Here is a 26,868-nt window from a genome sequence, read left to right as displayed (position 1 = left end):
GAAGGCAGGAGTAATAAAATGCTGTGCTCCAGGGGATAACGCCGTCCCAGCAAAGGTCAGCAAGTGCTTTCAGTGCACACGCACATCGCCGTGCCTTAGTCCAGGTGCACTGCAATTTGTGTGGGCTTTGTGTCCTTGATTGTCACCCAACTCCTCGAGGCCCAACGCCTCGTTGGCGGCACCAGGAGCCGACGTCCCTTCACGTGTGAGCCTGCAGCGCGCTCCCTGTGCGCTGCTCCCATCCTGTTTGTGCACTCAGCCTTTGTGGCGCCTCACCCTGCGATTTGCCACTCCGTTGTTCTGCTGTTACCACCCTGCCTCTACTGACAGCAGGATTAACTCCTCAAACCCACCCTGCCACCCTACGCCACCGCTTGCTTCCTACGCTGAACTCAACAGCTCATCTTCCAACGCGTGCGGCCACGCGCTCTCCAATACAAGAAGATGCCTGGTGCTCATCTGGGGCAATTTCCCAGGCTGATACGAGTTTGAGAGCTCTGAAATGCTCTTGTGAAATAAAAAAAGACCCAACATTTTTACAATGGCTTTCAGTGACATCCTGAAATGCTCAGGTGGAATTTGCTTGTGAGCTTTGTAAAATTACCCTCTAAGAGAGAGCAAATAGGGAAGGATTGAAGCTAGGAAAGTCCATTCACATTGCTGAAGTGCTAAAACAGGACAGAGCTGTTATCTTCAATCCGTACTACCAAAGCAGCTGAGGACAGCATGAGATAGAGGATTTTGCAAGGGGGACTCTTCCAAGAAGACTTTATAGTGTAAAATACCACAAAGCACACTGAAGCCAGCACCAGCACATTCTTAGAACCACAGAGTCATTCAGGTTGGAGAAGGCCTCTCAGATCCCCAGCTCCAACCCCAGCCCACCCCCCCATGCCCACATCCCCACAGTTCTGGAGCACCTCCATGGACGGTGACCCCATCACTCCTGTGCAGCAGTGCCACTGCAGCACCGCTCTTTCTGAGCAGGAACATTTCCTAACGCCCAACCTGAACCTCCCCTGGTGCAATTCGAGGCCATCACCTCTTGTCCAGGTATTGTTGTTACCTGGCAGCAGAGACCTTAGAGCAAGTTCATTGCCACGAACCCAGCCTACATGAGGAGAGGCACATAATTAATTAACAGGCTACTAATTAAAACTGAATAGTACCAGATTCAGAGCCCAATCTGAAATCTCCACTTGTTGCCGTTGGTATGAACAGCCCTTCTTTTCATGCAGTTTGCAATCTCTTTTCAGATGGCTTTAACCCAACGCCAATCTGTTGTGTTGGCCATAGGGCTGGGAAGGGGTTCGTGCTGAAGACCCCTATGAAGTCAGTTTGCTTCCCTGCTCTTTCAAGAAGGGAGCTAGGTTGGCTAGAAATAATCAACCTGCTGTTTCTTCAATCATATCCCTATGAAACGCACCCCGATGAGCCCCTTTGGGTTCTTTGTGTTTGCCCTTCCCAGATCTCAGCTGTTGTCCCCATGTCCTGGAAAGCAATAGCTAGATGTGTCCTAGGGACAGATCCTGGACCACTGCTTGTCCTGCTGCTCACAGAGCTCCGTACACAGTCTGGCATCCAGGGCTGCTCCCTTCACAGCTTCTCCTCCTACCAAGGCCAGGACACATCCCTGCAGGTCCAGCAGCGGCTGGGCAGCTCCAGGCACACAGACCCCATCCTTCCTGCTGCACATCCTGAGCTTTTGGGAGGAAAGAAGTCTCATTCTGCTCCTCTCTGGGTCTGTAAGTGGCTGCTCTCAAGACATGGCCTTGATATTCTCTTCACCTTCAACGCCTCAAATCTCTCTGCTTCTTCTAGAGCAAAGACCCCATCTCCCCCCTCCTCTGCATCTCTCCCTGTGCCAGCAGGGACCCTTTGCTGTCCTGTGCCAGCTGTGACCTCCCACTGCAACCCCGGGACACCTCTATACCCTTGGTGATGAGTTCAAACCATTGCCCATCCGCACTCCGAGCATCAAGCCCCACTCCTGGCTCTGTATTTCCCTGCAGTCCAGCTGACACCAATGGATGAGCTCTTGGTGAGGCGCCTGTTTCCCCAGAAACTGCATTAAAATGTGTGCTGATGGTCCCTGCTCACACCCTGGAAGCACAGCTACAGTCAGAGCTGGTTTCCAGCACCCGATGTTGCTGTACGCCCGCTCTCCCCATATTCTCTGCTTTTTTTTTCCTTAACATTTGAGAGGGCACATTTTATTTTTCCAGCTTTTCTTTGCGACTGCACAGAATAGATGCATTCCCAGCGATGACAGCTGCGCATCTCATGCGTTTGTGTGGCCACAACCGGTGGCTTTAAAAGCAGCTTCAGCTCAGCCACTGCCCAGGATCCACGTGAGGCTCACGGGGCTGATGCGCATCGGAGCTGCCGACACACGGCACGGAACACACAGGCCTAAAGTCCCTAAAATTATCCCCCGTTGTCTTTTGAAAACGTCTCCACCCTCCATTCGGAATGACAACTTTTGGCAACAACGGGAAAACAGAAATGACAGATGGTGACAAAATCTGGTACACAAACATGGCAGAGAAATAAAATGAACGTCACCCACTCTCCCGTTTGTGCTCATCGCCGCTTCCGAGCCACCGGAGTCGTGAGGACACACAGCACAGCGCATTGGGGGCCAACGGGGCACCGCCTGGGGAGCAGAGCAAAGCCCCCACCGGGGGGAAGCAGCTGAGGGGTCCCTCAGCAACAGCCCGCCCTGCAGCCGCTGCAAATCCTGCCATAAAGCACCGCGTCCGCTGGGAGCCCACCTGCATCTCACCGACATCCTCAGCAGAAGGTGCTGCGTCACCCACAGAACTCCTTTTATTTCCCATAGAAACAAATCGGCCCTTTTTCCCCCCCGCTGCCTTCTGCAGTGACCAGCATTGCTGCCCTGTTACACGTTTCGTGTGGAGGCCCGTGAGGCTGAGGCCGTTCCTCCCCTTCATTCCCTGATGGCTGCTTGCCCGCTGATGCAGAGCTGTGCTGACGTTCCTGGGGTGAGTTTTGGACCTAAAAACATTGCAGAGGGCCACAACAACACCCTGATTCTCCCGAGGGAATACAACGCATTTTTCCCAAATAAATCATCAGTGTTTCCTGCAAAAAGAAGTACTTTTGAGCCACTGCCCCCAGCGCTGGCTGAGCTAATTGTATAGATCTGCATACATTTGTAATTATAAATGAGGCCAGCCCTCCTAAATGAAGATTTCCAGACTCCTCCCTTTATATGCCCCAGTGTTGATTTGCTTACAACACTGTCAGATACCACCTATGTGTGATGAAACGCATTTGCAGGGCCAGAACCAGCAGAAATTCACATGAAAAAAAACCCTAAATTTCAGCCAGAACATTTCAGTTGCTTACAAGGAACAAAACACGTGCGCTCTCAGAGCATGTTCAGAAAGCACAAACCGCTTCTGCAAGTCCTGCACTCAGCCCAGCAGAAGGCAGCAAGGCTGTGCTGGGCACCACGCGCATCTCCTGTGCAGGTGTGCCCTGGGTGGAAGCTGCTCCATTGCTCTGACCATCCCTGTCATCCAGCTCTACTTCTTCCAGCCCTTTACACAGTGTACTGCATGCTCCAGCCCTTCATCCAGCCCTTCATCACTATTTCTGATGCTTGGATCAGACGATCTTATCAGTCTTTCCAACCTTAAGGTTTCTGTGATTTGTTGGGGAATCCAGCAGCAAGGAGCAGCCAAGCCCAAGCCTTCCATGAAGACCAGGGCTTTCTGTTCTGCCCTCTGCCCTTCTAAAAGCAATGCCCCAGCCTGACCTGCAGCCTCGGCCGTGCTGTGGGGCGAACACCAGCCATAGGGCTGGGCCTTTCACAGGTGCTCACACAGTCAGATCTACAGCCTTTTGGAAGCATCCATCCAGGCTCGCTCTAGACATCATCTCTGAGTCACCGCTCATCCTCCCTCCTTTCCTTTGCTCTTAGTAAGACCAGCTTTGCACACGCTGCTGGTGTCCGTGCAAACCAGCATCTCATGGCCCATCTGTGGGCTGCAGACAGCGCTGCACATTTCCAATGGGAATCACGGGACGGAGATCAGGGTGTCAACGAAAGCACAGAATCATCCGGGTTGGAAAAGACCATCGGGATCCCCAAATCCAACCACCCACCTGGCCTGACCTCCACACCTCCCTGCAACGCCTCCAGGGTTGGGGATGTTGGGACTGGGAGCCTCCTGCCCAGCCAAGTCCTGCCCGTGTTCCAGCCCAGGCTCTGCCCGCCCGCTGGACATGCTCTAAGTTCACAGTGCTATAAATACCCTGCGCAGGGCTTGGCAGGGCCGCCCGGCCGGGGGGGTTAGCATTAGCGGCTGCTAAACTGGGGTTTAATTGCAATTAACCCTTTGGCTGCGTGACTCCATGTAAGCAGATGGAAATAAGAGGAATCCTCTGATTCCAAGCTTTTCTAAAGCCACAAGAGTGCAGCAGATTCTTACATTGGGTCGGTTCTAGCCGGAAGCCACCCAGGGCTCCTTTCCCCCCAGTGGCATCAGGGACATGCAGGCTTTGGCCCTGCTGGGGCTGGGGGCAGCGCTGGGGAGTGGGGCATGAGGTGGTGGAGTTGGGGTCTGCCCTATGGGATGGTGACAGGGGGTCAGCACCACTCACATTCACATCACCCCAAACCCTATAGGATCCCACAAGACCCAGCCCAAACCCCTGAGGGCAACAGAGACACATCCAGGTAGGACAAGGCCGTGATTTGGGTCCCTCCCCATCAAGGGGCACATCGACCCCGTGTCCAGCACATCCCCATGCTTTGTCTCAAGTTGGGGACAACTCAAAATGCAGAGCCTGGGGTGTTTCCTGCAGCGGGGTGTGAGGAGGTGAACCACCGCGATGCTCCCATTGCCCACAACCACACAGATCCACTTTCTGGTGCCTGCTGACCCACTGCCCTGCCATGCACCTCAGCTGATTGGAATCCTCATGCTGCTCTTATCCTGCTCCCAGCACAAGGGGCGGCGGCAGCGAAGGGCTGGGGGTGACCCTGCAGCTCTGCTGAGGCCGAGCACCATTTGGTGCACACGTGGGCTCAGGTCCCCATCCCCAAAGACACAGAGACCCAGTGGGGTCATGGCCTGGGTCCGAGCTCTCCTTTCAGCTGGCTGCACAGGGACTGCACTGAAAAAGCCATATTCCCATCTTCAATTTTGCACTTTTTGGGTACCTTTGGACCAAGCATTGGTGCCGTCACTGCATGGCTCTGCTCAGCTCCCTCTGCTGAATGCCTCCTTGCCTCCATTGGCTATGGAGCAATGTCAGGTGCTCAACTGGCCCAGTTTGGGGGTTTGGGTTGTGGTTGCTGCCACCAGCACTTGGGGGTGCCGGGCAGGGTGCTGCAGGGCCCCAGCTGCACCCAGCTCTGCTCCCTGGGGCGGCACTAGGGGGAGGTAAAGGCCAGGACATGCGGGTGCTGCTGGCACCGAGTCCCCATGTCCCCAGAGCCACCCTGCCCAGAGCTGCAGCCACCTGTGGGCAGCTCGGCCGCATCTGCCCCGGTGCTTTGGGAATCGATCCCAGGGCTTTTCTGCCTTCCTGCTGCAGGTGGCACAGGGGCTCCTAAAAACACCCCCTGCAGAAGGAAAGCAATGCATGGCACACAAAGCAGGGTCCAGTGGGTAAAAAAGGCAAAACACTTCCATTCTCCAGGAGAGGTTCAGAGCCCAGTGGCACACATCCTCCTCTAACACGAGACAGAGAGCTGTAACCACACACCACACCGGTAAAGCTCCGCACGATGCTGCCGACCACAGAGCAGTGCGCTGTCTCTGCACATCCCCCAGCCCCCACGAGCCCTGCAGACTCCCCTGCTTTGGCCGTGAGCACCCACAGCCACCCCCGTGCAGCGCTGCCCTCCCCGCAGCCACATCTCCGTGCCGAGGGAGCAGAGGTTTGGCTTCGTCCCCAGCACCTCCTCACTCCTTGCTAACGTACGAGAGTTTCCAGAGTTCCAGCTCACAGCAGTTCCTCAACAGCCGCTCTTAAAGCTGTGCTGCAGGAGAGCCAGGGGGCCGCAACCCGATCGAGATGCTGGCGCCGGCCCAGGGAGGCTGCACGCACAACGGCGGCGGGGCGGCGGCTCCGGGCCGGGTGACACTGGAGCCCCTGCGGGAACAACGTGTCTCTGGCGCGGTGGAGCTGGCGGGGCCGAAGGCAGGGGGGGGCTGTGCCGTCAGCGCTGCGCTATGCGGAGCAGCTCCGGCTCTCCGGCCACGTGCGCTCACGACGCAGCGATGCGATGCCGGCCCCGGGCTGCGCGGCTCCGCGGCCAAAGCGAACGCGGCTGCTCGTCCTACAGCCTCGAGTACAAAGCATATGCGGGACAGATGGATATGAGGCTTATCAGATAATTAAGCATGGTAATGAAGTTCATTTGCATCCAGCTCTTAAATTCCCATAAACTCGGCGAAGCTGTGAAATGAGAATTGCTGCTCGACGCCACAAAGCAACGAAATTTCGTTACCGAAAGCCAAACAATGATTAACAAATGAGAACAAAAGCCCGCTGCGTTCCCAAGCCGTGCACATCCTTGGCTGCACCCCCAGCAGCCCTGCACAGCATTAATTGAATACAAAGTGCTGGTGGGCCTTTGGCCAGAGCCATGCGTTATAAAAGGGGCAGAGCTGGGAAAGCACTGCTCCAGGGGGAGAGCTGGCCCCAGAGATGGGAGGCAAGCTTCTGCAACAAATGGAGAACCAGTCCATGGGGTGTTGGAACTGTGCAGGTGGCCCCTGGACTGCAGGTTTATGGGCTGGGGAGAACCCAACAGCACCCAGAGCTTGGGAAACCCCGAAGAAAACCCCACAGACAAACCATGGAATGGGGCAAGGAGTGCAGCTCACTGCCCGCTGACCCCAGGAGGACACAGCGTCAGAACCAGGCCTGCAACCCACAGCAAAGCTGGAACCAAACAGAGCATGGAGCTCCTGCAGCGCCTATGGGCATGGCAGCAGTTGGGAACAGCGCATCTCCCCCAGCACGGCCCTCTTGAGATGCTGAGAAATGTGGCCCTAGGAGATCTAGGGCTTTTCTTGCCCCTGTTAAACTAAATGCACACATGAGCCAATATCCTTAAAGACATTTGTGTTGGATGTGTCCTTCATCGTGACCTGAAGCAGAGAAAGAGGAAACCCAAAAATAGGGCAACGTTGGGAGAACGCAGACCTGGAAAGGAAAACAGAAAGAGCAGGTTTATTTGAAATACTGTCATAAGATTTATTAAAAACCATCCCTTGGCAGTTCACAATCACCACGACCTACAACAGAAATCCAGCAGGTAACACCTGAGCAGCTCTCAGCCACGGCAGCAGGATGACAGCCAGGGGCACGGGACACACATCCAGGCACTGGTGGAACACTGCTGCTGCCCACCGGCTGTATGGAGTGTGCTCTGCTACTTACCTCATCTTTGGGAAATAAGGCTGAAAGCAGAGGAAGGAGCAATACATCAGCACTCGCAGAAGAACCAGACGTCACTCCTCCATGGCTCCAGGACAAAGCTGGCAGCAGCGTGGACCCAATGCTCCAGGATCCGAGCAGAAGGTCTGGCACAGCCCAGCACAGAGGTAGGGAAAGGGATGTGGTGAGGGTCATGGATGTCTGTGCTCAGCAGTGCCAGGAGGGAGCAGAGCAATGGGGCTCCGTGGGATCCCGAGGACACCTCCAATCCTCCAGGCCAAGGTCCAGCAGTGCACAGTCCTCCACCAAACCACAGCTGAGGGATGGGAGGGCTGTGGTGGCAGGGACACAGTGCGATGCTGAGCCACCTGTGGCAGCCCCAGATGTGTTCTGCTCCATCTTCCCTTCTGACAGAGCCACAGGTACAGCTCAGCTCGCCTTCACCAAGTCCCAGGAGAGCAGATCCTTGTCCTGTGGGCTCTTGCTCCACAATAACGACATCCCAAGCAGGCCGTGGCCGTGCAAACAAGGCTCTGCTGTTCCAGAAGAAAGCATCCACACCGCCTGCTAGAGAACCACCGCCTGCTGCATGCCTGCACCCAGCACAGCAGCTCTGGGCCATGAACTCCTCCAGCATTTCAGACACCGCCTAAATATGTGCCTCATCAGAAATCAACCCGGCAGATTCATGGGTTATCAAAGAAACACTGAAAAGCCAGACTGAAAAGCGAGGGCTCAAAAACCACCGCTCTGAACCACAGGGCTTTGGAGCAACGGGGCTGTGATGGGAGCAGTGCTGAAGCAAAATCAAAACAGCCAACAAACTTCAAGTTGACAAAATGTATTGTGGGTTACGTTCTTGGCTTTTCTACATCTAAGGCAGCGTGAAACGACCTGCGATACAGCAAAACAGTTTAATATACAATGGATTACAGATCGGTAGCAATGAGTCGGAGGCAAGACGCGGTTCTCTATGTACAGGGAGAGCTCTGACACAGCCCGCCTCCATTTCTGCAGGCAGGAGCAGCACTGCTGAGAGCCACGGGGCTGCGTGTGCAGGGCTGAGAGCAGACACAACTCCCAGCCAACCTGGCTGCTTCAAGTCATGGCTACGATCTTCTTTTCCCTATGCAATCCCACATTGCGCCTCAGCATCGCAGCAAGCACAGCCTCACGCTGCTGCGACTGCAAGTAGCCGGCCCCCACATCCTGCACCACCTAAAGCTGTGCTTCAGCAATGGGAAAGTCACACAACCGCCACGCTCTGTAGCGCTTGACTGACCGGCTGCACGTCCCAAAGGCAGAGCTGACCTGCTGCGTGCTACCAGCCAGCACCAGCTGCTCACACACCGCTTTCCGCTCCGAAATGAAGCAGAATTTCTCCTTCTTTTGCTCAGCCACACGGTCATCACCCATCACAGCAACTCCGGGCCCTTCTGTTGGGAAATGCAGATGGGGGCAGTGGAAGCAGCCCAGGTGCTGAGGAGCAAACAGTGCCCAGCTGTCGCTCTGCACAGAACTGGGGTCCCCACACATCCCCTCCAGCTCCAAAGCCGGAGGCAAGCGGGGAGACCAGAGGCAGCTGCTCTGCACAGAAAAGACACCCTGAGCTGCTACAGCTGACCTCAGGTGCTCTCAGCCTTTGCAACAGTGCAAAACAAAGGTGTGAAGCACCCAGCTGCTCCCTTGCAACACAGCAGGGTGAAAGTTTAAGAAACGAGTTACAGTTCAGTGATTTCAAGGCCTGAAGAAGGGATACCCCGAGAGTTACTTTCTGAGAAGCCCTTTTTCTGGCACCAAGCAGACTGACCCAGCTGTGGGGGAGGGTTTTGGCTGGGGGAGCCTCCTGGGCCCACGTTGTGACCTCTGAACCTCAGGGCTCTGCAGCAGCAGGAGCTGCCACACACAGCACTGTGCTGCTGCTCGGCCCAGGGGCTGACCCGGTGCTTTGGGAAGCAGCAGGCAGGGCTCTTCTCATCCCCAAACCAAAACCATCAGGCATAAACCACCAGGAACACCACCTGCTGGCTTACAAACGAGAAATTCATTTTCACGGAAGCAGCTGCGAGGAGGAGATGAAGGTTTTTGCGTGCTGGAAGAAGATGCCACCACAGAAACCACCGAGAACCATCCTCTGCACCCCGTGCTCCCCACAGCGCCCCATGGCACACACAGCCCCAGCTCAGGCCTGCAGCAACCTCATCTCTCTCCGTTAGGACAGTTCAAGACTCCCATTTCTGCTGGGCACCCCAGCCCTACCCAGCAGCATCAACGCACCCATAGACAGCAATGCAGCATGGGAGCAAACCTCACTGGGCAGAGCTCTGTGCAACCAGGGGGAAAAGAGAAAGGTGGGTGGAACGACCTTGAGACCCCAAATATAACACCAGAAGGCAGGTAAGCAATTCTGCAGCACCCTCCTACTGTAAGAAATACTGATAAACATCCAACTGGAACGAGAATCAAGAATACATTCTTCAGATGCAAGAGGTATTTGTAGAGTTATAGGACCTGAAAGGTGGAAGTGCAACCAGCTGGGGATGGGTTTGGGCAGGGGAGAAGGAAGGCTGCTGTAAAACTCCGTGTTACTACAAACTTGGTAGTGCTGCTTGGCAGAAACAGCTCCAAGAGTACGGGGATGTGCACCCCCTGGTTTTTGTATGCTGGGAAATGGAGCAAAAGAGATTCACCCAACACAACTGAGAAACGCGTGAGCAGCAGCTCTTGTGAGAACAGCGTGCAGAGTCTTGTTGGAGCTAAGAGAGCCAGAAATCCCCCAGCTTCACACTGACAAAGGGCTCTGTGCTCACTGGGCAACGTGGACGGAGCTCAGAGGGCTGAAGAGGAACGCAGCAACGTATGTATTTATTACTGGAAGTCCAAAAATCACATCAGGAGTAAAAAGAAAAACCAATATATGCTCTGAATTTGGGTCGGATGGAGAGGATTAAGACACACAAGGATAGGCAGACAGCACAGCACATCACCAGCTCCTCCCTGCCTACAGAACTTATTTGGGGCGCAAAAATTCATTCATTCTATTTGGTGTCGCAAGGAGACAGTGAAACTGGAATAGCTGAATAATGAATATAATGAACAGAGCCAAAGTGGGGCAGCGATGCGAGCAGACGGGGCGATGGAAGCACAGAGGGCAAAGTGGGGCAGTGCTCCTCTGTGCATGGGGACCCACACAGCCATCGGAGGGCTGGAGAGCATCGTGCTTCTCAGCTCACCCAGTGATTCTGCCCTGTTCCTGCTTCCAGCAGGGAGCATGCTGTTCTATTCCCTGCTGCAAGAGCGCAGCACAGGGGGCACAGCCTGAAAAACCATCGTGCAGCACCGTTAGTTGAGTGCAGAGAGAAGCTGGGGAACTCAGAGGCGTGGTGTGGCTTGGGAAATTCCACTGGTTTGGGAACAAATATTGCCTGGGTAACATCCTCACAATGCTTGGTGGCTCAAAGAGGCTGAAACGCTGCCTTATGAACTTCCATTAAACCAAGGGACAAATTTCATCTCTCCTGATCTCCACCAAAAAAAAAAAAAAAAAAAAAAAGGAAAAGAAAAGGAAAAAAAAAAAGAGAGAAAAAAGGAAAAGAAATAAAATAAATAAATAAATAAAGGCATCTCCAAAACATTTATTTGACTTTTCTCTCTCTCTCTCTCGGATCAGACCAGCCTAGAGGCACCGACCTCACCTACCTTCGCCAATTGAGCCGGCGAGCGGAGTGACACGGAACACTTTTAGACATGTAAGACCCAAAGAGCAACGCTCTGCTGGGCACTCGGCTGCTTCTGGAAGCCTGTCCCCAGAGCTGGTGCAGTCCAACCCCTGGTTCCATTCCCACAGATCAGTAACTCAATGGCTATATGGAAAAGAAGTGTATCCAAAGCACACAGCGGCACATTAAGTTTGAAGAAAGCATCGGTAAAGGAGAATAAAACTACAGCAGTTGTTCAGCCTACTCTACCTAAACGTTGAGCCACTGCAGAACTCCTCCTCCAGCCCAATCCAAAGGAAAATTCTGTCACCCCCTTGCCAGACATTCTCTTGTGGTACGTTACTGGCACTTGATGTCAGTCTCACACGGTAGATACATGCACGTTGGTCTGCGTGTTTACATACAAAAGGTCTGATAACAGTAAAATATTGTTCAGATAGATATAAAAAACCCAAGGAGTTGCATCAGCCAAAAAAAGTGTTTTGTGAGAAACAACAATAAAAATGATATAACCACAGCTTTTCTTTAAAATTAGATAAATACCCAAAGCTATGATTTCACTTGGGGCCTCTGTACCTTGACAGGGAGTCCAATGGAGTATATCTGAAGGCACTTAATATCCTCTACTCAGCTGTAAGATGGTTGCACAGGGAGCTGGGGAGCTGGGGGATGTGATTTGGGGCATGGAGGAGAGAGATGGATGAAAACGAGCCCTGAGGAGCTGTGATCCACACAGCACCAGGCGCCGAAATGAAAACAAACGTACAACCCAGGTGTTGAGAAGGTCTCTCTTGAAAAAGAAAACCGCCAATTGCAAATGTCTTTGTGTTTCTATTGACAGAGCACTTCATGCAACTCTGACAGTGCATCATACACTCTTAGAGATATTTAGCTTTGTCAGTTCATTGACCTCCTCAGTTCCTGCTTCCTCACAGTCAGTCTTCTCTACAGCTTTGCCAAACCTGCACCTCTCTTCTGCTTTCGTCGACTCTTTCTGGAGCTTCTTGGAGGAAGGAAGAGCGTCCTTGGTTTCTGAGTTATCTGTGCCATGGGCTATCTTATCAGAATTCTGTACAGAAGGCACCAGGTTGGCAATCTCATCGGTCGGAGATCGCCCAATGCTGCCATCCACCTGAACCCGAATGTCTGGAGATATGGACAACTGGTGATGCGGCACCATCCCGTTGTCCATGCACTTGGGGTACAGGTAGGTCTTCATCTGACCTTTCCCCTTCACATTCACCGTCCCCCTGTAGTCAAAGTCATACCCCATCTTGCTCAGGATGCGGTAGCTCTCCTCACTCACCTGTATGCGACACTCGACGCCGGTGGTGTCCATTCTGCTCGCGATGTTCACAGTGTCACCCCAGATGTCGTACAGTAACTTGGTGGTGCCGATGACCCCCGCCGTCAGGGGGCCGTGGTTAAAGCCGATCCGAAGTTTAAAATTAAACCACAGCATGTTGTTGTTGAAGTCATCCACCACTCGCATCATTTCTTTGGCAAATTCAAACAGGGTCTGCAGATGCCCGTGGGGATGGTTGTTGTCCTGGCACTGCGACGTGTTCAGTCCCGAGGCAGCCATGTAGGTCGCCCCGATGGTTTTGATTTTCTCGATGCTGCTGTAATGCGGTTTGCTCAGCAGCTCGTCGAAATCCCCGATCAGTTCGTTCAGCACTCTGTAGCACTCCTTGCCTCCTTCGTAGTTCTCTTCGTAGAACTCGCTGAAGTTCACAATACTGGCAAAGATCACTCCGCCGCTGTCGTGGTTTTTGGAGTAGCTCTGGGAAACCTTCAGCTGCTCGGCCACGTGGTAGGGGATGATGTTCCTCAGCAGCCAGTCGGCTTGATCCCTCATGCTCTGAATTTTGGTGCGATGAAGATCAGCCTCCACGTCCCCATGGTAGTGCAGGCGGTAACTGACCTCGAACTCTCGGTTCAGGAACCACACCAGGAGCAGCAGGAGGAAGACCACCAAAATCACTTCCTGACCTATCAGGTCTGCAGGCCTCTTCACGTCGGCTAGCATCGAGCTGTTGCAAGGATTCTTCCTGGAGCTGGAAGCAAGAGAAGGGGGAGAACATAAAAGGTGCAGTGAAAAAACACAGAGCTGGGCACTGCGGCTCCTAAGCCAGAAAAACGTGGAGGAAGCGTAGGGCACATCCTGAATTAGAAAAGGTGCTTTGAAATCTTCCTCTGCTACTAAGATGGCTAAAGAATTAATTTCATTCTTAAGCTCACCAAGCAGTGCCTTAAAGGGAACCATCAGGTTTGGCAACGCAGAAACTCCCCCACCTCTACGTTAGCATGAATTGTAAACATTTCACTATGGCAGCAGTTACTGTTATTTATAAACACCCAATTTTAAAACATGCAAATACATACACGTATAAATGCTCAATGATGGTGGTGTGTTTAGCTACATGGTGTGTCTGCATGTCTGCCTGTAGGTACGTGACGTCTGACTGCATGAGGTTCGCAGAGTTCATCACTTCTTTGCACTACCTCCAACACTCAGCAGCACCTGCTTTATGATGTTAGTCTGAAAAGACACCAGCTATGGACCCTGGGAACTAAGTCTGAACCCACGCAGATCGGCACACAGCTTTTCCAGAGCCACTTAACCACATTCCTTCCTATAAAAGCATTTCTGCTGAAGCATGAGACTGCATTTGGGTCATTTGGTCATTTGCAGTCTCATTTGGTTTGATGAAGGAAAGCATCACATCCACATTCTGCTTGAAAAACAGGAAGACAACCCATATCTCAGCACTGTCTCTTCCTCTGATGAAGGTATGTTAGCAAAAGAGATCAAAACTCAGAGCACAGCAGTCGCAACAAATCAAGACAACTCTGAATTGGTTTCTGTAACGCAAACATTCCCAGGTTCAGTTCAGTTCTTTATGCCCATGAAGGACACACTTCCATTTCTGCAATCAAAGTTACCAGCAGAGCCACGTTCCAGACCCAACTTTGTTCTCTGGATGCTTCAAACACCTGACTGACAGCGCAGCCAGGGAGGTGTGATGGAGCAAAACCAGCGCAGGTGAACACACGCCGTCCCTGACAACATCCTGTTACATCTCCACTGACCACCATCCTGGGGAGCCTATGGAGGGAGAGGTACTTAAAGCAAGCACAGCTGAGAAGCTATAGGCTGAGTTCCAGATTGCTGCTAAGGCTGTGTGTTATGCTGGGAATCATCCCTCTGTTTTTCAGCCATAAATCTCACACATCGCCCAGGAGAAAACAGAACGAGGGGGAGCAGGTGAGTACAGCTCTGTGAATAAAGGAGGTAGGGAGCAGAGCTGGGCCAAGGAGCACAACACAGGTTGTGCTCGGAAAGGTTGATTATCTTCTGTGTCATGCAGGGAAAGATCTGAGCAATGCCAAGTTACTCCTCTGAGAGTACATGAGTTTGATTCAGATAATCTGCTCTAACATCAAGCATCCCGGCCACCGGGATTTATTTAAGTCATTAGAGGCTTTTTATTTAGTGTTTATTGTACAAAATGCCCTCAAAGTACTTTAACTCCTCTTAAATAAATTAGGAAGGCGTCACACGCTCTCCATTACAAAAAGCAGCCTGTGTGGAATGCCAGGGCTGCCTTGAGGAGGAAAGGCTGCTCCATTCACAGCTCCACAGTGCTGGCACCCACCAGCTCCCAGCCATCTCAAGCACCAACCTGACCTTGCTCCCACACAGCCCGCAGATCTGCATGTGAAATGAGAGTGACTCACTTGTAAGCTGACCTGATTTCATTAAGAAGGTAATGGGTTAGTGTCTCAAAAAGGAAGGTGTGGGATCTTGTCCAGAGCAGGCGTTTTTTCACCTCCACGTGCATGGGAACAGAAAGCCTCACTGCTAAGCTGACAGAGGAAACCACCACATCCATGTGAAAATCACACTGCTCGAACATTGCAGCACACAGACTGCAGGTCATCTCATGCACTCAGAGATGACCAATGCTGCCCTGGGGAATGCAAAGAAGAACAGAACACCACGCCTGGAGCAGGAAAGGATCACACAAAACCAAATCCTCTTCAAGCTCCAATTTTACAAAGCGTTGCGACAAAAAAAATCATTTTGAAAGACATTGAAACTGAAATCTTGAGCTGATGGTGCTCCTTTAAGTCAAACTTTAGAGCATTTCCTGGCACAGACACTGAACTATTAACTTGGCACCTCCATCCAGCCTGGGCTCAATACAGAACAAGTGAGAGCTCCGGAGATAGAATCTCCTTTGGCTTGATCACAGATCATAAAGATAATGGCTTTCTACTTACAAAGATTTTTGGAAAGCCGTTTTGCTGCTGAGCCAGTAACCTATGTTTGGATTTGGATTTCTTACTGTATTTAAAGTGGATGCATGCCTGCTGGTCTTAAAACAGGCCGTCACGGTGGAATGGTGAGAAAAAGGGAAAATCAAACAGCTGCTTTCAAGGGAGAACATCACAGTGAGGCATCCTACAGGACCCCCAACATGAGCAATGAAACGCTTCCACCACGAGCAGCCCACTGCCCCCTGCCACAGCGCACTGCTGCTCTGACGGAAGAAATGAATGAGAACAAGAACTATTCCTGCTCAAAGCACAGCAGAACCTCTTCTGGGCTGAAGAACTGGTCTGGAAAAGGGGACAAATCCCATGTTTGGATTTATTGAGGACAGCACAGACAGTCCAGAGATGAGCTCTATGCTAAGCCTTCATTACCATTCCTAGTATCTTCCTTCCCATGCTGTATTAATAATTATCTCCACTCCTGATCAAGAGGAGGGAATGGCTTCATCAAAGGCATGCAAATACAGTTTGTCTGGGCCTCTCAGAGCAAAGGAAAAGCTTTTGTGTTGACTTGGGTGAGCACAGAACCTCTTTTATTTATCTATTTCAACGAGAAATGAGCAGCACGAAGGTTTGTTAGGGCAAGAGGGTTTCAACCTTTTCTTGGTACACCACTGGAGAAGGGGCTCATGCAGAGCTCCAGAACTGCAGTGTGTAACTATGCACACTGCAGAGACCAGGCAAGTCCAACTCTGCTGCAAAGCAACAGTGGAAACAACAGAATTAACTCCTACTTCTAACATACGAAGCAGAGAAAAATGACAAATGAAAAATGTCATTCTGAGCAACACCAAACTTCACAAACTAATGAAGAACCACTGAAGAACCAAACCCAGGTTAACCCTCAGGCACTGCTCTCACCCCATCGCTTTACTTCATACACTGCTCCTTCTCCAAACTCTTTCAGTGCTTTGTTCTACAAAGTCAAGCAATCCCCGTTCTTTGGGCTTTGCCTTTCCAACCGTTCTGGCTTTGGTGAGCTGGAATTCCCTCACAAACGTGCTCCTCTCCAGTTCTGTCTCCTGTGAACTGGGTTTAAAAGGAACTGAGTACATGACAACGCAGTGATGCGGCGTCAGCTCCCCGATGAATTCTGTCCGAGTCTTCTAGAAAGGGAATTATGAACACAGGGAGCTTAAACACAACCTGCAGAACTGATCTGATGGATTCCCACTGCTGCCATGCAAAGTTTTGCTGCATAAAACCGTTTGGAAATGTTTCTCTAAACACAAAGATGGTCATTTGAGTCGAGCTTACCTAAGGTTCTGTGCCAAGTCTAGATGCAAGGTTTCCACAGAGCTGAAATAGAAAAGCACTGATATCAGAAGGAAGCACAAGCAATAAACAAAGCGTCCTGCCAGAATTCCTGGCTGCATTTTGAACTCTGGTGCAGCCAGTAGGAGCACAGGGGATCAACTCCAAGCAAAGTGGGAATGTGAGTTTGCTGCAGCTCCTGCTTGGAAGAAGCAACCATGGTCAGATGGAGAGATGCACACATCTCTAAGGAATACCTGATGGTAACGAAGGCAAGGTGATGCCTGGAACAAGTCACTGGTAGAGAGTCCAACCTACCTTGGAACACAGAAAAGCAATATCAGAACTCTACAAACCAGCCATGCCTTCATGCTTTCTCACCAGCAAAATACAAAGCTTTGTAAAAAGGCAAGAACACAAACAGGGAGCCTCTCTGAAAATGTTGTGAATGACAATAATTCAAAAATTGCATTTTTTATAAGGCAATGAAGTATTACAGCACTAAGAACTAGTTGCTTTTGGAAAAAGTACAGAAGGGATTGGCCTGTGATGCGTGTGCATTACTGCTGTGACAAAAATACTGTGCAGAGCATTGGTAAGAAAGGAACAAAAAAGTCATCATTATCAAGTTCCAGGGAGACACAAATTCAACCCTGCTGTTGTCCAGGAGCAGTTCTAAACGGGGCTGCTTCTCAGGTGAGCAGAACAGCTGTGCCTATCACCCAGACTATTTTTTGACATGCAAAAACAACGCATTGCATGAGTTCTGAACTCTGCCCATTAGCAGACAAGTTGCTATCCAAACCTGAACCAACACCACATTATCTTCAGGAAGATTTCTTTACATAGTGTATCTTAAACATTCATAACCACACCTTCAACAGCCAAAGGTGATGCTAGGAACTGATACGCTGCAGGGTCTCTCTGCCTGCGAACAGCTTTTCCCAGCCCCTTCACAAAGCCCCCATGTTATCTCCAGCTTTGTGTCCCTCCCTCTGCACAGTCACAACACGGAGCCCACCTACAAGCTGATGTACATATTGCACCTGTAATGTGTTCTGAGCAGAAACTGAACGCTACTTCCCACCACAGAAGCTCAAAAAGGCTGCCCTGTCCTCTCTGCCCAAGTGCTGTGCTGAGACAAAAAAGGGATTTTCTTTAGTATGAGCTGGAAACCATTTCTCCACAGGCACTGCTTTGGAGCTGTTCTCTCTCTATGCAGGGACATGCTCTTTGTCTTGCAGCCACCTCTGACTTACTCACACTCTGAGCAGCTGTTAAGGGGTGACTTCAATTCTGCTCTTTTAATATAAATTGCATCAAGGTTAAAAGAGTCCAGCAAACATACTGAAAGAGGGGACTGGAAGATAAATACACAAAACATGCATCTGAAAACTATACATATATATAGATATCTTTAAGGCTTTTCACCACGTGGGTGGCTCTTCAGCCTCTGAAGAAGGGTAAAGCAATGGCTTTTGACAGGAACTAAAGGTCCAGCCTAAGAAGCCCCTGCAAAGTCCACTCCATGGGAAGAGCGCCCAAAGCTGTGATATTTCTCAAGCCATCAAGAAGTGCAGGTTGGTTATAAAAACTCTGACAACAGGAGCGGACAGATGGCTGGAAGGAGTCCCTTGACTGTCTTGGTGAGAAAATAGAAGGAGAGTAATGCAAATACATTCTCCTATGGAGAAAGCTGTTTATCAGAGGGCAAACTGGAAAGCCTTGAGGTTACTTCACATTTACTTTATCCCTTCAGTTTGTGTTTTGCAGCACCCCCTGGAAAGACAGGAAAGCAAGAAAGGAAGCAGGACAGCACAGCTCCATCAAATCTGAGTGCCTGCCTTCCGCAGTGAAAAGCTCCTTCCAAAAAAATGCAGATCTCTCCCTGGATCAACTTATTACTTTTGAGACACCAGAGACATTCATGGCAGATACTAATATGGCATGCATATTCTCTGCCTCATTTCTGGCAGAGAAACACAAATTCCTCCTCCCGAACACCGTGGGCGCTGGGTGTGATGCTCACCTGTCTGGACACAAGGAGACGTAGAGCAGAATGAGCAGCACTGCTCCTACTACGGTTGCCAACAGAGATCTCATCCAGGAGCTAAGCTGGCAGAAGTTGCAGTACTGCACAATGGTGATCAGAATGGCACAACACATAAACATGGTGTACTGCAACAAAGAGAGAGAGCGCGAGTTAGCTTCGTCGTGCTGACTGCAGCCCTTCTGCACAAAAGGGTGAGGGAATGAGACATGAAAGACCTCGTTGCCTTGTGTGATATGCACACTGAGTTGTGTCTGTAATGCTGTGGCTGTAACAGGAGGCAGCCCTTGATGACAGAGGTCTTTCCCTTCAGTGTGCAAGCACGTTTTCAGCACATACAGTTTGTCACAGTTTTCCCCAGATGGAGTTTTGCATCACCACACTACACCACTGCTTCAGTGCTATTCAATACCTCCAGCTTACCTTTGCAAAACACTCAGCGCCTCTTCTTATTCAAAGCAAAAAAAAGAAAAAACAGAAGAAAGGAAGAAAGAAAAAGAGGGTAAACAGTCACATGAATCTCCTCACTGGCTACTGGGGTTAGATCCCATTTAAGATCCCATATTTTAAGCTGGACACCAAAATTCCACCGCATTGGAAAAGTGGAACACATTCATCCTGAGAAACATTGGCTAGCTTTTACAGTGCCTTTACAGCACCTCTCAGAGGGTGTCATCCTCCAAGGTCACTCCAAGATCATCCTGCTGCCCAGCAGAAAGAGCTGCTTTGATTACAGAAGAGAGGTGAGAGCTGGTGCTCAGTGATACCACCACCTGTGCCCGTTTGGAAGGACATCAGGTTATCTGCTCCTAATGCCCTGAGAATCTTTTCATCTTTCCTGGACAAATGAAAGGCAGAACAGAGCTATTCTCCAAATGTATCCCTGAGATCAGTGCTGCACTGCTCAAAGCTCTCAAGCTTTCTGGTTTTATCAAGAACACCAAAGACCATCCAGGCTAACCCAGAGACTCCCAGCTGCACGGTGGAGCTGTGCTCTGCTGCCTACTGCACCTTATGGCACCAAATGATCCTTCTCTCCCACTTTGCATTTCCTCTACAGCTGAAATGCAGAAAATGTAGATTAGGAACGCTGTCACATACCAAACAAGTGTGTGATTGGGCTGCAGACACAGCATTTGGGAAAAAACCTCACAGAATTTACCATCTGTAAACCAGACCCATCGAGTGGGTTTTGTTGTTTCATTTAATGACTCAAAGATTGAAGAAAACGAATTTCAGAACCGTCCATAAAGAAACTTAAACCTACTTTTTTCCCCCCATTTCAGGTCTCCTAAAGTGGCAGAGCACTGGTTCTCACTCCAAGTGATGCCCCAGCATGAAGCCAGCCTATAGAGGGTCAGTAAGTGCTGTGTTTTACTATGTATGCATGGCTTTGGAAAGTTTTTTTCTTCATTGCTGTTTTTGTTAATTTTGATTTTGATTATAGCCAGGGAAGATATAAAATGCTATGAGTACAGAAAAAACTTTGCAAAACCATGTCATAGTAAAAGATGACACTTACCTGACCCTCTATAGATTGATTCCACTTCCTAAAGCTCCATGATGGATGGAACATCAGTGAGCACAAGATGGGTGGGGGCATCTCTGGGAGAGGGAGCCAACAGCCCCGCAACTCTGGAGTGCCTGCAAGAGGAAAGAAAGCAATGCTCATTCCCAGCTTGGCAGTGAACAGCACCATCTCACTGCTGCTGCCTGAAGCCTTTAGACTCAGCACCGTGTAGGATGAGGTACTGAGAATGCACTGATCACAGAATGCCCTGGGTTGAAAAGGACCTCAAAGATCATCCAGTTTCAACCCCTCTGCTATGTGCAGGGTCGCCAACCACCAGACCAGGCTGCCCAGAGCCACCAATAACGTGGTTCTCTCAGCATTGCTTTTCCTTGTTTGGAGAGGTGGTCACAGATGGTGATGAACGGGATGATACAAAAATCAGTGCACAGAGAAATCAGGGATTTGAAGGCTTTCAGGCCTTGTCAGTGTAAGGAAAACATTCCCACCATTAGTTTGCTGGTCCAAAACCTTGAAAAGGCACATAGCTTTAAAATAGTTTGTTTTGCTTAAGTAAAGAGAGGTAACAAATGCAGGATGATTTTAAACGTGAGATGTCACAGATCTGCAAGCTCAGTCCTCTGCGACTGTGAATGCATGTGTGCATCAAAACATCTGCCCCACACGTCCCCATGGAACAGACAACAAACAGCATCTGTGATGTGTGATGGGAAGGAGGGTCTGGTTGGTGCCTGCACCAGGGCACTGCAATGGTCACGGAGCTGCAGGTGAGTTCCCTGAAGGCTCACCCTGTGCTACCTCAGAGAAACTAAGTTTCATCTCAGTTTCTCATCCATTTTATTCATAGGGTTTGTAAGAGTTGATTTCATACTATTCTCAGCCTTTCAATTACACTGTCCTCCCCCTCCTCAGTATTTATCTCCTCAACCCCCACTTAGGACTGGTTCTTATCAGACACCCAATCCCTGTGCTCCCATCTCTGGTTGGGCCAAATAATCCACTCTCTTGCAGCTCCTCCTGGGAAGGTACTCCTGTATTCCCTTAACCCTTCCTGCAGCCCCTCACAGTGATCCTTTATGCACCCCAAGAGCCATCTCCTTTCAGTTTCACCACTTATCTCTGCAGATAACAAAGCCCCATGCTAAGTCTGGTCTTACTGTCAAATTCTAACTAACACACAGGCAAACATGTTAGGCTCACAGATGGCTCAGACTAGAAATTCCAAATCAAAAAGCAGAATAAGACACTCCATTAGGATAAGCACAAACACTGCAGAAGTGTTTGCAGTAAAGAGAAAAAAAGTATGCATGCATACAGGAATTTTTAGATATTCCTCTTTTGTTTGAGAGTTTTCAAGCAGTGGACTGTATGTCACACTGTATGTCACACAATAAAATGTGCATTTCATCATACACAGAAGCCCTGTCCCTCCAACAGATCTGTAAGAAACAGAGGTGAAGGAGGAAGGCAAGCAAGCCAACGAGCTTCGTTACATCCAAACCATCAGGTTATGAAATGGAGTTCTGCAACTTACATGAATGTTTGTTTCAAAATCAGAGGTGAAGTGTGAAAAAACTGCAAGAGCTGGGAGAGACACCAGGATGGCACCGAGGAAATGCCGCGGCAGCCAGCCGGAGATCAGCTCCAGGAGACGCTTGGTGCAGGCCATCACCTCCTCCAGGAAGAACACCATCCTGGAACAGACAGAACCAAGAGCTTGGGTTAATTTCAATCACTTCATGGGGCTGATTCACCTGCAGTAGGTTCACCAGAGCTGTGAGGGCAGCTTCCTGAGGGCAGCTCCACAGAGAGGCTTCTGCGGCACCAGACTGTTTGGTGACATTAGAACAGACAGCGCACGGCTGTACGACTTCCAGCATCGCCCTGGAGCTCAAGGAGCTCTTCTCCCATTTGATACGTTGAAATCTGGGAAATAGACCTAAATTGGCAGAAAAGGAGAAACGTGGGTTATGGGAAGGAGGATGCTGTAGGACGGCAGCACCCCACCAGGGGGTGCTCACACATCTCTTAGTTCTACCGAATGCGGTTCCCTCGAAGCCAAAACCCACAGCACTACTACATCACAACAGAGAATTTCTAAAATGCATCGAAACAGAAAACCTTATAGGAAGCAAAATAAATCCAGAGCCTTGCAGAGTAATTTCTGCCTTTTCTCAGGTGCCACACGCTGCCCTGCACAGTGGCTGAGCTCACTGTGCCTCCAGGCCAGGCTGCCTCCGAGTGCTGCTGGAAACGCCATCCAAGTTCATATCCCACAGACACAGCAGCCCTGCAGCAGCCCATGGCTCACAGGGAGCTGGGTGCAAGGCCCTGCACCACAACAAATCCCTGCCCACCAGCAAACCTGAGTGGTTAATCCCAGCATGAGGACACTGCTTTATTTAGGCACTGCATGCTTGGAGAAGCCAGCACAAGCTGCAGGACAACTCCACAATCCCCAGTGGTACCATTTACCTTTTGCATTAATTAAGGCTCCACACTTCAGACCTACAAACCCTCCCAGGGCAGCAAAGCCCAGGCCTACGGCACAGCCATCCCCTTACAGGAGGGCTGCAGACACAAGGTGGCCATGGGGCACACGGTGGGACGGTGTGGGCAGCTCAGCGTGCCGAGATGCTGCAGTGCTGAGCATGGCTACACAAACTGCAGCCCAAATCAGTAACTTGGACATGAATGATTAATGGCTAATGGAGAACATTACTGGCAATTCTGTGCTTACTGGCAGCTGAGAATCAATTCCCGGGTGTGAAATCCAAAGCTTTTGGGACAGCAGCAATTTGGTGGGATATTAAATACCAAAATCCCAGCCGGTAGAAATAAAGGTGAACAGAATGCATCTCCTGCCTGTGCACCAATACTCCATGCACATCATATCGCTAACAGAACCCTTTCATTGAGCTCCAGTTGCACAAAGTGATTTTTGCTCCTGGTCATGAGGAATTTAGGAGGCGCCAGCGGGCCACAGGGCTCCAGCAGCTTTGCGTGTTACTGCAGAGGAACGGGCAAAGTGCAGTCTAACTTTATCAGGCAACAGCAGGTTTCCATCCTCCTGTTTGGACCGTGCTTGCTTCTTTTTTCACCTGGAAGATTTGGTTTGCCCTCTGTGAAGGTAGGTCAGAACGGATGAAGTCACCAGGTGCTCCGTTTCCCACTCTTCTGAACAAGAACTCTTCTGGCACCCAGAGATCCTCGCTGAAGGGTGCTATCAAAAGCAATGCACGTTTTATCAATATGTAACAAGTTTCACTTGAGAACAAGGACTGGATGCCGAAGGGGTCTGGCTAACAAAAATCTTTATACCTAAAACAGTGGGCAGATCTCTTTTACCTCTATTCCTGTGATGCACTCCCAAGAAAACCCAAGTGAGATCTCACATGCTGTCATATGCTCAATGGCATTTCCCAATATACTTATATAAAATACCCGAACTTGAAGATCCCCTGCATTCTAACTGAACTCACACAAGCCCAAGCAGTCATATTCCAAGTGGGCAGAAGGACATTCTATCAGCACTCTATCAGCAGAACTGGAGGTGACACACTCCACATGCTTCCAAATTAAGCACTCTTTTTGCATGTGGTGTTGAACAATTAATTCTAGAGCGCCACTTGTGCTAACAGTGGGATCCTCATCTGTAGGCACTCCAATAATTTATTAGCAGGCACTTCAGAGAAATCAAAACATCCTCCTCTTGCAAGCCTTGCTCCACGAGGCCTTCTGCTCTCACCCTGCTGGCTCTTCCTTGTTTCTCATCGCACAGCCAGACTCGAGCCCTCAGCCCCCAGAGCTGTGCTGCGCGCTCCCTGGGCCAAGCACTGGATGCAATTAAAGCCAGACTGATTTAAAGGCAGGGGCGTTGTGCACCATGATAATGAAAACACAATGAGAAACTCGGGCAAGGATTTTTGTTGGGCCCAAAATAATCCCTTTTCCTGAAATTCTGGGATTGCACCCAGCATTGTAGGCCGATCCCCTCCCTTAAGATAGCTCTGTGGCATTTTGGGACTGCCATCTGGGATGACATTTCTGCACAGGAAGCTCTGCACTGTTTCTGTGTATAACAGGCAGTCAGAGCAAGCAGCTCTTGCTTTGGAGAGGGAAGAAAGATGACACTCCTCTTTCTGCTTAAAGGATGCACAACATCCATCCTCCTGATGCCGGCAGGCCCCACGCTTCAGCAGCACCAACAGAGCTGCCCATGAACCCCCTGCTGTGGATACGGAACGCAGCGCACAATTTAATGCAGCCTGAACTGAATGCAGCCAGCACGTAAGGCACAGCCGTATTTTGAAAGAAAGATGGGGAAGTGGAAGTTGCTACACCTGTGCAGGAGTGTGTGCCTCAGGCTGGGGAGACACCAACACGTATCACAAACTCAACACACAAAACCAGTCCAAAACCCCAAGCAAAGACCAGTTCCTACAAAACACAATTCTGTTCAGAACTGAAAACCTACCAGAAAGCTTATGTGCTTTTCATCTGCTAAAAGAGGCTCTTATTCAGTGTAAAGTAGCAGGCTATTGTCAAGAAAGTACTTTGAGTGAGGTCTCCTCAGTTGGAGATGATCCTTTTCTTCACTCCCTTAGATACCCTGATCAGCTGTGAGCACAAATTACATCTCTCTGAAGGATGGTGGTGACGTGGGCCTGTGGTAGCAAACTGCTGAGAAATGTAACTGCAGTAAAAGAGTCTTCTTCAAGCTTGTGTGAAATAAGAAAAAGTAAGTGAAGATAATAATCTTTAACCAAGATAATGAAGCATTGGAAAAATAGTAAGCCGAAAAAAATGCCAAAATGGAGCTTTTCAATATGGTACCTGCAAAATGAATAAACACCAGTTCCCTCCAAACGTATCTGAGAGCAGAAGCAAGCTCTACTGCAAAGCAGATAGTTCAGTAGAGCTGAACAAACTGCAGGGTTCCATCCCACGGCCCTGAGCCCAAACGAGCTGCTCACTGCTGCCCTTCTGCTCCTCATCCTCAGCTAATGGAAGCTGTGCTAAGGGAAGAGCTGCCTGGGCCCCAAACTTGCACCACTGCAGCTGCTCCACAAACTATGCAACTACAATACAGTTCAAGTTATTACACCAAAATACACCTGGTAGGAAACACCAACTCTCCAAAATACTGCCACAGGTGGTAAGTGACATCCCTTTACTTCAAAATCCCAGCTCTGCTTGCACACCTTTGTAGGTATACTCCAATTACAGCCTGATTCAGGTGACTGAAGTACAAATGAAGTACAACATTTAGCTTGACCCTGAAGTCGGAATAGAAGCTGCAATGTATTGCTTCTTCTGAAACAACAGAACTGCTTCTAACTCGTGATTACAAAAGGATTTAAATTTACACACGCCTGCTAGGTTTGCAGAACTGCAAGTAAAGAGACACATTTCCACACAGCACCCATTCAACACGCTCACGTGTGCTTTACCTGACTGAGATGACAAGGGACAGCACCTCCAGCAGGATGGCAATGACAAACACCACGACAGCAGCGGGTGGAGGAGGGGATGCCACCATGCCATGCTTCAGGAAACACGTGACAGAGAGGATGAGGAAGACTGTGGTGGAGAGGAACACGTCCAGGAGGGAGCTGAAGGTAGCGCTGGCAAACGTCTTCACAGGTGCATTCCTCATCACCTGGTGGAGGGATGATAAGTACAGACTGTTACTGAACTCAGCTGTGCCACAAACAGCAGCTCACAAAAACAGAGCAATGCAGAGCAGTTTGCCACTTCATTAAGCCACTATAAGTACAGCGTTCAAAGCAGAAAAAAAGGAACAGAAGGGGTGGTGTGACAACAATGAGGTCCCTGGGAAGAAGCCTGGTTGGTGGCACAGCCCCCGGTTGCTGTGCAATTACTTTCATAAAGACCACATAAAAAATTGCCAATTCTACACAAAGAAACATAACCCAGTATTACCAGCAGAGAAAGCTGGAAGATTTCTTCCAGTATTTTCATTTAAAGTAATAATAGATCGTACAATAACAAGAAGAAATACAATCCTTTGAGTTCCAATGGGCCTTTAAGCAAACCCTCAGCAGAACCAGCTCCTCGCTGAGCTCCCCCTCTCAGCCAGGATTCAAAGCAGCAATCAGGACACTGTGTAATCTGCACTGATTTGAGGACAGGACAGCACGTCCTGCTCTTCCCCATCCCCTGGCCACACAGCCAGCTCACCCCACGCTGGCCCCAGCACCCGTACAGCTGTAGTGTGCGCTGGTGCGGCCAGCCCAGCTGAAATCCAGGCCGTGAGCTCCCCATCCCAGCTCTCTCCAACCTCACAGTGCCTGAACGGCCCTTCAATCCTGCAGCACAACCCCTTTCACCCACAAAGTCACACAAGTAGAACTCAAGGAGCGAGCACTGCATCTGACAGTGCCAGCACCGAGGGTGCCCTAACTGTGCCATGGAGCACCCGACTTCCCAACCAAGAGGCTGAGCAAGCTCTCCCCACTCAGGAGCCACGGCAGAGCAACCATGCAGCATGGAATGAAAGCTGCACAGAGCTAGGCCAGCAGCTG

The 26,868-nt window shown here is 50.3% G+C and overlaps 1 protein-coding gene across 2 annotated transcripts in view; it reads right to left on the bottom strand.

Moving 5' to 3' along the window:
• Window positions 1-11,040: 11,040 nt before the first annotated feature.
• Window positions 11,041-26,868, bottom strand: part of ADCY9 (adenylate cyclase 9) — a 59,532-nt gene continuing 43,704 nt past the window's right edge. For both annotated transcript variants that reach the window (XM_048961736.1, XM_048961737.1), the window contains 5 exons: window positions 25,774-25,982; window positions 21,855-22,014; window positions 18,769-18,917; window positions 16,743-16,784; window positions 11,041-13,201 (listed from right to left, as the gene is read on the bottom strand). In XM_048961736.1, coding sequence (XP_048817693.1) covers window positions 12,013-13,201; window positions 16,743-16,784; window positions 18,769-18,917; window positions 21,855-22,014; window positions 25,774-25,982 — 1,749 coding nt within the window. In that variant the 3' untranslated portion in view covers window positions 11,041-12,012. The remainder of the gene's footprint in view (window positions 13,202-16,742; window positions 16,785-18,768; window positions 18,918-21,854; window positions 22,015-25,773; window positions 25,983-26,868) is intronic.

Source organism: Lagopus muta, chromosome 15 (assembly GCF_023343835.1).
Source record: "Lagopus muta isolate bLagMut1 chromosome 15, bLagMut1 primary, whole genome shotgun sequence".
NCBI classification, from domain to species: domain Eukaryota; kingdom Metazoa; phylum Chordata; class Aves; order Galliformes; family Phasianidae; genus Lagopus; species Lagopus muta.
The sequence above is the reverse complement of the archived record's forward strand: the minus strand, read 5'-3'. Positions and strand labels throughout refer to the sequence as shown.